The sequence below is a fragment of the Moschus berezovskii genome, chromosome 18 (assembly GCF_049115385.1).
Source record: "Moschus berezovskii isolate FMDL1 chromosome 18, NW_MosBer_1.0, whole genome shotgun sequence".
Classification (NCBI taxonomy): Eukaryota; Metazoa; Chordata; class Mammalia; order Artiodactyla; family Moschidae; genus Moschus; species Moschus berezovskii.
In genome coordinates, this window is record NC_142477.1 from 36,941,697 (window position 1) to 36,954,050 (window position 12,354).

Genomic DNA, 12,354 nt, shown 5'->3' on the forward strand with positions numbered 1-12,354 from the left:
TATGTGGACTGGATGCACTCTAGATTCATCTATGTGGCTACAAGTCACTCTTCATTTCCTTTTAATGATTTACTGAATTTCTACTTTGCACCTATATTATGTTACATACTGTTTGGGGAGGGAGTTCCTACTCTAATGAAGCTGTGCAAATAGTTGCTGGAACAAGATATATATTCAAGGAAGACTTCAACCAAAAGAACCTTAGTTGAATTCATCATCTGATAACATGTTGGTATTTTTTCAGTTTCTCTTCACATATCATTATCAGCATCATCAAATATTTAAATCTGCCTTGCATATACAGATATGACAAGCTGTCAAGTAATATTCCATATTAATGTATTATAACATTGCTGATACTGAAAAGCACTGTCTCTAAACTATCTTCCTCTAAGGAATTAAAAAGAGACTTAAAAAAATATTCAGCATTACTAATAACATATAAATATCATCAACCAATGTGGCAGGGATATAGGAGATTCCTTTCCCCTTTCCTGTTAAGAATACAGACTTGAGTACAGAGAAGTGAAATGTATAACGGTACATATTTTCTGGCCACAGAGTGGGGAAGAGAAAACAGATTTGAATAATAACAGGTCTCATAAATAAAAATTAAAAAATAGAACAAAACAAACTCCCCCATCCAGTGAGGAGATTAAGTACAATACCCTTTAATCCACAGGTTGGCTCCTTCATCTCTGGGACGCCTTGCCTCTGCCTCCTGTATATGACGTGTGGGTGGGACTCCCCCTCAGCCAGTGGATGCTTTTTGACAGGCTCAATGAAAAAGTCTCCATGTGGTAGATGGAAAAATCCAGTCTGTAAACACATGCAAGACAAAGGTTTTATTTGAAACCATTCTTTATATGGACAAAGAAAATTCATAAAGTGAAAATTATATAGATAGGATAACCTCTGAAACTCAAAAGACTTTCATAGTCTGCCATTTGATCTCACAGAAGAGCGACATATAAATAATTCAGTGAAGTGTCTTCATAGTCAGAGTTATTAAATGTTTAGGGGTCATGAGCCCTTTGAGACACGAATGAAAACAAAGTGTACATACACACACATATCCAAAAGTAGCAAACAATTTTTCAGGTTTGTGGATTGCCTCTACCCCTCAAACCCATTGCTGGTTATCTGTAAATCTCAAATTAGGAACAGGGCTTCCTGGTTACACTGTTATGGAAATTGTAGTTCGTATTTCAGGGACATTTTTGGGAAACATTTATCTGTATGTGGGTAGACCAGCTACATGCTCACATGTGGTTTCATCTTATTTGTTTATTTTGTTTTGACTGCACTAGGTCTTTATTGCTGTGTGCCGGCCTTCTCTAGTCATGAAGAGCAGAGGCTATTTTCTAATTGCAGCACGTGGGCTTCTCATCGCTGTGGCTTCTCTTGTTGCACAGCGTAGGCTCTAGGGTGTGAGGGCTTCAGTAGCTGTGGAGTATGGGCTCTAGGGCTCAGGCTCAATAGCTGCTATGCACAAGTGTAGTTGCCCCATGGCATGTGGAATCTTCCTGGACCAGGGATCGAACCCGTGTCCCCAGCACTGGCAGGCAGATTCTCAACCACTGGACCACCAGGAAAGTCCCATCCATGGTGGTTTGACTTGAAGTGTTTAATGCCATTCTGCTCTCAAGGAAACAAGGAAACATAATACTGATCTGAGACTTGAGTTTCTAGGAGTCTAAAGCAGGCACTCTTCAGCCTGCTTTAGGGGAATTAGCAATAAGTTGGGAAACGATGGGCGACGAGTACTGTTTCTGGAGGTCAGGTCTAGAAGTAGGATAGTATAGCTGACAACTCTGTTTTCCTTGTGAAAATTTCTGAGTGCCCATTTAAGATGTTTAGAAACTGCTTTGCCAATGACCTATGACAGACTTAACTCTCAGGATCTGAATTTTATGTTGATGAAAAAGATGGCTTGCCACAGACACCCTATTTGCAGCATCACATTGGAGTGACCAAGAGCTCAGACTTTGGAATTAGCCTGTGTTCACATTCCAGCTCCTCCACTTTTTAGTTCTTTGATGTGGGACAAATGACTTGCTCAGTTTGAGCTTTCTCAACTAAAAAATGAGGATAACCAAGGGATGCTGTGAAGCTTAAATGAGTTAATATATGCAAGCTCCTAGAAAAGGGTGTGGCCTACAGTCTTATTTGTTATTAGACTCTTTCCAGATGTCAGATTTCACGTCTTTTCATTGTCTTAGGGTCTCTAGAGTCAATATAATAGTTTAGTGAGTACTGTTTACAAAATTAAACCTGGAAAGTTTGAGGTTAGGACAACTGTGAACAGGTCCTAAAGTTCAAGGTCACTCATCACATCTTAGCAAGCCAGGGCTGCTCTGCTTCACAGGTGAGTCTGAAGATGAGCTGAGTGCACCCCCTGCCCACACTCCAGGTTAGGAAGCAAAAGGGTCTCCATGAAGGGAAATGTTCTCTGTTGAACAGGCTTTGACTTTGGGGTCTTTCCAAAACGGTTGCCTCACTGTTGCTGTTCGGTCACTAAATCACATTTGACTCTGTGACCCCACGGACTGCGGCACACTAGGCTCCCTGTCCTTCACTATCTTGTGGAGTTCACTCAAACTCATGTCCACCAAGTCGGTGAAGCCATCCAACCATCTCATCCTCCGTCACCCCCTTCTCCTCCTGCCCTCAATCTTCCTCATCATCAGGGACTTTTCCAATGAGTTGACTCTTCATACCAATAATATAACCAGATCTGAAAATACACCTCACATCTTATTTTGATTACTGATTTTTAAGTATCTTTGATAATAAGGAGAATAGAAAAGAAAAAAACATTTTACTGAAAGTCATAAGAATAGCTGTGTGACCTTGAATAGGTCACTCAACCTGTAAAATGCAGATAACGCCTACCACCTCACAGGGCTGTCAGGAGTAGCAAATGAACTGAGGCTTATCAAAGTGTCATGAAAACAGCTTTACAAATGCACAATGACAATATTTTAACTACCAACTCCGATAGCTGACATCTGACTTCAAATTTGCTCACATTTGCTGACAGTTTTTTTTTCTCAGCATCTTTCTTTGAGAAAAAAACCTCTGGGACAGGAAGCATTGACAAGGTCCAGACTGTAAAGTAGCTAGAAACAGACTCATGTAGGGCTGAGATTCAGTTTTATTTCTACTCTGAGACAAAGACTAGGGCCATAAAGAGACAGTGGATCTCTTGCAAATGAAGCTCATTTGTTCCACGGAAATGAAATAGAAGGCAAGGACTCTTCAGGAACGGCTGGTGCACAGTCCCTTTGTACAACTTCCATCAATCTAATACTAAAGTCTTTGAAGAAAAAAGAGTAACATCAGCAAGAAGGATGTACTGGTATTTCTCCAGCCTCAAATCTTGAACCCAGGTGGTGCAGAAGAAACACATTGGACCCCAGTTGAGAACACAATAACTGCTTTATGGGCAAGGTGAACAAGGGTGCCCCAAAGTCAAACGAGCATTTTCTTAACTGCTTCCTTCCATTTGCATTTTTACACAAGGCCAGTTTTGCCAGCAGGCACCTGGACATCAGCTACCTCTCCACCCTAAATACTTCTCAGAAGCTAGACGGAGCCCAAGGAAAGCTGGGTGACTCATCAGCTGGAGGGGAGGCAGGACATCTGCTCATAGGAAGCGGGGGTGCTGGCCTCAGGACCGCATGTGTATTGCAGAGAAGGGATGGACAGGAAAGGAGATGAGGAGATGCTGCTGGTTCGGGGAGAGTGAGGTGTGAAGATTTCCCAGCTGAGCTCTGCATCTCCCTCTCCCCCAACATCTAAACACAGAGCTTTGTACACCTGGTACCCAAGGGGCCATAGTTCACTGGTCTCTTCTCATCTAACCAGAGCTGGGTCATGCTGGAAAAGCATACACCCTTTGCCTTCCAATAGAAGTAAGGACTGGCTCCATGCTCTCCCTGAAGCTAACTGCCCAAGAGGACCACCTTCTTCTGTTGCCAGCTTTGGATCTGAATCAGAGAAGGCACTCTACATTCCACTCTCCTTTATGAACTGCTTACCTCTTGCATCTTTTTTCAAAAACTTTTTATTTTATATTGCAGTAGAGCCGATTTACAATGTTGTGATAGTTTCAGGTGGACAGCAAAGGGACTCAGCCATACATGTATCTGTTCTCCCCCAAGGTCTTTCCAGGTGGCTCAGATGGTAAAGAATCTGCCCACCAATGCAGGAGACATGGGTTTGATCCCTGGGTCAGGAAGACTCCCTGGAGGAGGAAATGGCAACCCACTCCAATATTTTTGCCTGGAGAATCCTATGGACAGAAGAGCCTGACGGGCCACGTTTATGGGGTCAACAAAAGAGTTGGACACGACTTAGCGACTAAACAAACAAAAAAATTTCCCCAAACTCCTCTCCCATCCAGGCTGCCAGATAACATTAAGCAGTTTCCTGTGCTAAATAGTTAGGTTCTTGTTGGTTATCCATGTTAAATATATCAGTGTGTATGTGTCAACTCTCATATCTTTGAAGAAGACTGAGAATGGACCTGAAGAAAGAGTATCCAACTCTCTGGGGAATTCTCAGATTGCTGAAAGAACCGGGGCAGGATGAGCCCCTGGCAGAAGCCCAAAGAACACAGGTTTGCCCTTTCACCTCCGTTCACCTCTGTCATCTCTTTCTCCTTTCAGCATCCCAGTGTGCTGCTCAGTGTCTTTTGGAAATAAACTCACCTCATTGTTCTAAGTTATAAATACCTGTGAATGCTTCCTGAGGCTCTCTTTTAAGAATTATTCTAAATAAACTTTATTTCGAAGCACTGTAAACATGCAGAAAAATATACAAGTTATAACTGCAAAGCCCCATAAAACTTTCACAGAGGAAACACCTAAATTCAGGAAGAGAAGCTTTTCAGTAGCCAAGACACTTCCTGCTTCACTTCTCACTCAATATCACCCCCAAGGGTAACCTTATTCTGATTTCTAACACTAATACACTCATTTTAAACCTTTCCTTAATTCTTTACAGGAAGGGTTGCTTGATATGAAAAGTAATAACGTTTACTACATGCTTGCTAAGTCACTTGTCATGTCCGACTCTTTGTGATCCCCTGGACTGTTGCCCATTGGCTCCTCTCTCCATGGGATTCTCCAGGCAAGAATACTGGAGTGGGTTGCCATGCTCTCCTCCAGGGGATATTCCCCACCCAAGGATCGAACCCATGTCTCTTATGTTTCCTGCATTGGCAGGAGGATTCTTAACCACTAACGCCACCTGGGAAGCCCCAATAATGTCTACTAGTTATTTCAAGTGTTAGAGACTGGGCAGTGGAAGAAATTTAAGGCAGGGACATGTCTCAAGACCCATTAAATCAGACTCTGCCTACTGCCTCCTCCTCGGCCCCAGATGGTGGGGATGAGACAAAGGGCTGAGCTACCTTGGTGAGAGTCATTTGGTATTGAAACTCTACTGCTCTCTGCTAAGGAAGAACAGGGGTAGGAACTTCAGAATCTTTAGGACCAATTTCTTTTTCCTAGTCTTCCACTGAGTATAGTTACCTACAACCTCTGCTCTTTCTCCTCAATTCCCATCAAAGTATCAGTCATCTGGATGTACTTGATGTCATACTTCAGTTTGTGCAATGATTTTGGGTCCAGTGGGAAGTTGGCAGTGTGAAATTTGTGACTAGACTGTTCTAGAACTGCAAAGGCACAAGGCTTTGAAGAGTCAACTGGTCTAGGCGGTCATGCCTTCAGCTTTTACCACAGGTAAAAACAGCAGTTTGGGTTTTTCTTTTTCTTAATACATGTTGTCCATTCTCCTTGCTTGTGAAGTGAAAGTGCCACAGTCATGTCCGACTCTTTGCGATGCCACGGACTATACAGTCCAGGCCAGAATACTGGAGTGGGTAGCCTTTCCCTTCTCCAGGGGACCTTCCCAACCCAGGGATCAAACCCAGATCTCCCGCATTGCAGGCAGATTCTTTACCAGCTGAGCCACCAGGGAAGTCAATAGCCACCATTGACTAAGCCAAAGCCTTTGACTGTGTGGAACACAATAAACTGTGGAAAATTCTGAAAGAGATGGGAATACCAGACTACCTGACCTGCCTCTTGAGAAACCTGTATGCAGGTCAGGAAACAACAGTTAGAACTGGACATGGAACAACAGACTGGTTCCAAATAGGAAAAGGAGTACGTCAAGGCTGTATATTGTCACCCTGCTTATTTAACTTATATGCAGAGTATATCATGGAAGAAGCACAAGCTGGAATCAAGATTGCTGGGAGAAATATCAATAATCTCAGATATGCAGATGACACCACCCTTATGGCAGAAAGTGAAGAGGAACTCAAAAGCCTCTTGATGAAAGTGAAAGAGGAGAGTGAAAAGGTTGGCTTGAAGCTCAACATTCAGAAAACAAAGATCATGGCATCTGGTCCCATCACTTCATGGGAAATAGATAGGGAAACAGTGTCAGACTTTATTTTGGGGGGCTCCAAAATCACTGCGGATGCTGATTGCAGCCAGGAAATTAAAAGACGCTTACTCCTTGGAAGGAAAGTTATGACCAACCTAGACAGCATATTAAAAAGCAGAGACATTACTTTGCCAACAAAGGTCCGTCTAGTCAAGGCTATGGTTTTTCCAGTGGTCACGTACGGATGTGAGAGTTGGACTGTGAAGAAAGCTGATTGCCAAAGAATTGATGCTTTTGAACTGTGGTGTTGGAGAAGACTCTTGAGAGTCCCTTGGACTGCAAGGAGATCCAACCAGTCCATTCTAAAGGAGATCAATCCTGGGTGTTCATTGGAAGGACTGATGCTAAAGCTGAAACTCCAATACTTTGGCCACCTCATGGAACAAATTGACTCACTGGAAAAGACTCTGATGCTGGGATTGGGGGCAGGAGGACAAGGGGATGACAGAGAATGAGATGGCCGGATGGCATCACCGACTTGATGGACATGAGTTTAGGTGAACTCCAGGAGTTGGTGATGGACAGGGAGGCCTGGCGTGCTATGATTCATGGGGTCACAAAGAGTCGGACACGACTGAGTGAACTGAACTGAAGTGAAAAACAGCAGGCTGAAGAATAAAAACAACAGTATTGTAAAAGCCATAGGGGAATTTATCAAACCAGTTCCAACATTCAGCACTCAGGGCCCTGTGTTGCACAAGTCAAGGGGGTGATATTCACATAGATAAAACTGTGAGTGGAGCCCCCTGGAGGTGTGCAGTGGAGCACTGTCATTAAAACTCATTAGCCGGTCCTAGAAAGAAATTCCGGTTCATTTGAAAATGTCAGAAGTTACCAGATCAATTTGTTTCTTCCCATGGTGAAGAAGACAATAAGATGAATATATTCGGAAATCAAGAACAGAAAAAAAGTTGATTTGGGATAAAGATGTATCCAAGACACAATTATAGTACGTAGTTCACTGGGAAAGATATCACCTGTGGTCCACTATATACTCAGGAAAGAAGATAAAATCAGACCTCCCAAATCACCCTTCTCGATGATCAGTCTGCATCTGTCACATGGCCAGCCCAGGGCTAAGATGTCTGAGAGGGGCAGTGACCCCTGCCCTCAAGGTTTACAACCTAGCCAGGAAGACAAGACCGACATCCATAAAATAGCAGAAAGGAGAACAGCAAAGACCTAGAATTTTTGTGTTTAAAAAGGGTACAGTGTTCATATGTCCCAAGAGGTTGGCGCAAGACCTCTGGGCCTAGAGGCAAGCCCGTAAGTCCTGTATCAGTCCCTTCCCGATCAAACAGAGCATCCTTGCAGAAGGTGGGGTATGAGTCTCCCTAAGTGTTAGATTCCAGTGCTATGGTCCAGGAGAGACAAAGGCCACTGAAGGTAAATGCTTTTAGAGGGCACAGACAGAACACTGAACTTTTATAGTCTCCAATAAACCTGGTCCAGCCCTAAAGCCGGGACAACGTGCCAGAATTATTAACTTTTCTGTTGCTGGGTTGTAAGAGGAAGAACAGCTTTCTATCCTTTAATACGTAGCCAGAACACTAAGTCAGAAGTCAGGGGATGACAGAAGCCACAAAACACAGCTGAGACCACTGGGAAGATTAGTCCAGGAATAACATCCCCCACCTGCCATGATGCCAAGAGCTCCCTGACTGGCCCCCATGGAGCCAAAACAGAGTGTAACTGGTAATATCATTGATTCACAGTTTCTACATATTAGTCTTAGCAGCCTCAGATAAATCTCAGGCCAGAAACACATATCTGGTTCATCCACCTGTTAGTCACCCATATGCCAGGCAGATATTGTTAACAATCAGATCTGGTCTCTACCTCCTAGAACAATGCTGTCAAATAGAACTTCCTGCAATGACAGAGATGTTATACATCTGTACTCTCCAGTTCGATAGCCACTAGCCTCATGTGTCTGCTGAGCACTGGATCTGTGGCTAATGTAACAGTGGAACTGAATTCTTAACTTCATTAAACTCTGATTATTATCTTTAAACAGTCCTAGGTGATTAATAGCTATGATGTGTGTGTGTGTGTGTGTGTGTGTTAGTTGCTCAGTCGTGGCCGATTCTCTGACAGTATGGACTGACTGCAGCATTCCAGGCTCCTCAGTCCACAGGATTCTGAACAGCATATATCTAGAGTGTGGCTGACTAGTGAAGGAAAGGGATCCATACACATTTACATCACACAGTGACAGATGCTGGAATCAAGGGCAAATCTGAAGACTTGTTTTAAAAACAAGCTGCAAATATGTGACATTTCACTGATCACAGTTTGTTTTCTGTAATTAAGTCAATCAGGAGCCAGCTTAGAAACAACAGTGTAATGCATATAGATTTCAGAGAACTGAAAAAGGCAACCAGGTATAAAAAAATGCAACACTTACCAAGATTAAAATGAATCATCAGGAACAATTTGGCAGAACAAGGGCTGTGAGAAGGGGCTGCCATCATCCTGAGGCCAGATCAGAAGAGATATGAAGGTACCAGGAAAAGCCTGGGGCTGGGGTTATGATCAGACAGCATCAAAAGCCCAACTCTACCTCCAGAAGGAGCTATTCCCATGAGAGCCCTAGAATATCAACCTACATGTCCTCATGCCTCTCTGATGTTCATTGATGTCCAAACCCTAATACACACAAGATCATATACCATCACTGGCTGTCAGTTCAGAGGCTAAGTAGTAGAAAAAAATATCCCTTCACTGAAAAATTGATGAGATGGCTTCAAATATATATATATGATCAAAAATTTGTGACAGGGTTTAATTGAAAGCATGAGCTATGGTCAAATTGGGCTTCCCACATGGCACTAGTGGTAGAGAATCTGCCTGCCATTGCAGGAGACATAAGAGACATAGGTTTGATCTCTGGATCAGGAAGATCCCCTGCAGAAGGGCATGGCAACCCACTCTAGTATTCTTGCCTGGAGAATCCCATGGACAGAGAAGCCTGGTGGGCTACATAGGGTCACACAGTCAGACATGATAGAAGCGACTTAGCATGCACAGCACGCATGGTCAAATTAGTTAATACCTAGAGCCTCAGTTTTCTCATCTGTAAAATGGGGCAAAATCTATCTTAGTTAGCACGGTTGTAGGTATCACAGACATTTTATATAAAATGCCTAGGAGAAGGCTTGACATACATATGGTCGGTAGTCATAAATATACAGTAGCTCATTTTATCATAGCATCATCTACAGTAAACATGAATATAAAGGAGTTACTGAAAGCAATTATTCTCATGTTCAGCCTTTTGTTTCACCTCTTAGCTGCAAGGAACTTAAGTTCTCTTGGTTTCAGTTTTCTCATGTGAAAAATATAAATAGTGGTAGTAACTTGCTAATTAGCTTATTAAAAGGTGTCATGTGTATTAAATGAGTTAGTATAAAGTGCTTGGATGAGTGTCAGCATACAGCATGTACCTAATAAATGTGAGTTTTTAGTTATTATGATAGTCTAAGGAAAATTCACCCCAGATGCCTGAAGTGATGGTTTACGTGTCACTGTAACACACTACGAGGTGCCCAGGTTACACATTATTTCTTGGGTCTGTCCGTGAGGGTGTTTCCAGATGTCATTAGCATATAAATCAGTGGACACAGGAGACTGCTGTCCCCAATGTGGATGGGTATCATTCAATTTCTCCAGGGTCAGCTCGTCTCTGGCCCTCAGACTGAAGTTGACACCATCAGCTATCCTGGTTGTCAGGCCTTCATCCATGGACAAATTACACCATGGTTGTCCTGGTTCTCCAGCTTGCAGATGACAGACCGTGCAATTTCTCAGCCTCCGTAATTGTGTGAGCCAGTTCTTCATAATAATTACATTAATTAGGGGAGAACCAGTGGCACATGGATGTAAATTGAGCTGGCCAGAAAAATTTGAAAGGAGACAAAATTGATATTTCTCTTTCTTGCTGTTTGATAGTCTTAGAGCTAGAAGCGATGGTGGAAGACTTCTCAAACTTCACACACCTCTCAGCCTGGGAGGCTGGTTTTCAGAGCATGTCTTAGGAATAATCAAGCCCAATTCCCAAACTGGGATTTCTTCAAACGAACCAAGGCTGAAATCTTCAATAAACTCAGTGTGAATGTCAGCACATAGTATATACCTAATAAAGTCTCTAGGTCAACAGTGAGTGCCAGATCCGACCTTCCCCATTCTCCTACTGGAAACAGAATAATTTACAGCAGAATTTGTGTTCCACTAGCAGAAAAATCTGGGGACAGGGCTGAGTTCAACACTCAACTCCAGCACAATTAAGCAAGGCAGCTTTACACAAGTAATTTAGTCTCTCAGCCTGGGTCTCCTCATCTCTAAAATGGGAATGACAACATATTCTTTTCTGAGGAATTTTGATAGGAACAGAATAAGGTAATTCTTATAAGGCCTTGCTGTCTTCATGGATTCCTTCAAAGTGATGTACTTGGACTCTTCCCTGTGATTCAATCAATCATTTCCATATCCTGTTGTTCAGTTGGTAAGTCATATCCAACTCTTTGCGATCCCATGGACAGCAGCATGCCAGGCTTCCCTGTCTTTCACTGTCTCCCAGAATTTGCTCAAATTCATGAACATTGACTCTGTCATCTGGCAGGCATGGTTAACATGGTTGTTTCACGGTTGTCTCAGTTTTTTGAGTTTCAGAAGAAAACCTTCTGCTTACATAAGGGCAGAAAAGTTGCCTAGTAACTACTCTTTTCATTTCTTAATTGACAGTACTTGGAACTGAGTGCATTTATTCAATTATAGTTCCCAAGAGCTCTCTCCACAGATTCACTATTTTTCTTATGGAAGATAGATAGATAGGCAGGACAGCCACTCAGCCCAATAAAGTTGATTTTTAGAAATTTAAAATGTAACCACCAAAGAGAATGAGGCATCAGATGATTCACTTATTTCTAATTCTAGTGTGCAGAAGAACCACATGGAAAGCTTATTAAAAACACATACACTGGGAAGCCTTGTCCAGACATTCTAGTTGGTAAGTTTAATATGATACCCAGGAATCTGCATGTTAGCAAGCACCTTGGGGTTGTTGACAGATAATCCACGTACTGTACTTTGGAAAACACTACACTTTCTCCTTAGGTGGTGCTGGATTGCTTTTTAACTTCTTCTACCTACAAACATGAACAGTATCAAAAGGCAAAATGATAGGATACTGAATGAGGAATTCCCCAGGTCGGTAGGTGCCCAGTATGCTGCTGGAGATCAGTGGAGAAATAACTCCAGAAAGAATGAAGGGATGGAGCCAAAGCAAAACCAATAACCAGGTGTGGATGTGACCGGTGATAGAAGCAAGGTACAATGATGTAAAGAGCAATATTGCATAGGAACCTGGAATGTTAGGTCCATGAATCAAGGCAAATTGGAAGTGGTCAAACAGGAGATGACAAGAGTGAACGTAGACATTCTAGGAATCAGTGAACTAAAACGGACTGGAATGGGTGAATTTAACTCAGATAACCATTATATCCATTACTGAGGGCAGGAATCCCTTAGAAGAAATGGAGTAGCCATCATGGTCAACAAAAGAGTCTGAAATGCTGTACTTGGATGCAATCGTAAAAATGACAATGATTTCTGTTCATTTCCAAGGCAAACCATTCAAAATTATAGTAATCCAAGCCTATGCCCCAACCAGTAATGCTGAAGAAGCCGAAGTTGAACTGTTCTATGAAGACCTACAAGACCTTTTAGAACCAACACCCAAAAAAGATGTCCTTTTCATTATACGTGACTGGAATGCAAAAGTAGGAAGTCAAGAAACACCTGGAGTAACAGGCAAATTTGGCCTTGGAGCACGGAATGAAGCAGGGCAAAGGCTAATAGAGTTTTGACAAGAGGACGCACTGATCATAGCAA

At 42.6% G+C, this 12,354-nt stretch overlaps 1 protein-coding gene across 1 annotated transcript in view; it reads right to left on the reverse strand.

The window, feature by feature from the left end:
- ADAMTS12 (ADAM metallopeptidase with thrombospondin type 1 motif 12) overlaps positions 1–12,354 on the reverse strand; it is a 391,698-nt gene that overhangs the window by 242,007 nt on the left and 137,337 nt on the right. Inside the window, exon 3 of the mRNA XM_055422207.2 lies at positions 669–819. Within this exon, the coding sequence (XP_055278182.2) occupies positions 669–819 (151 nt within the window). The remainder of the gene's footprint in view (positions 1–668; positions 820–12,354) is intronic.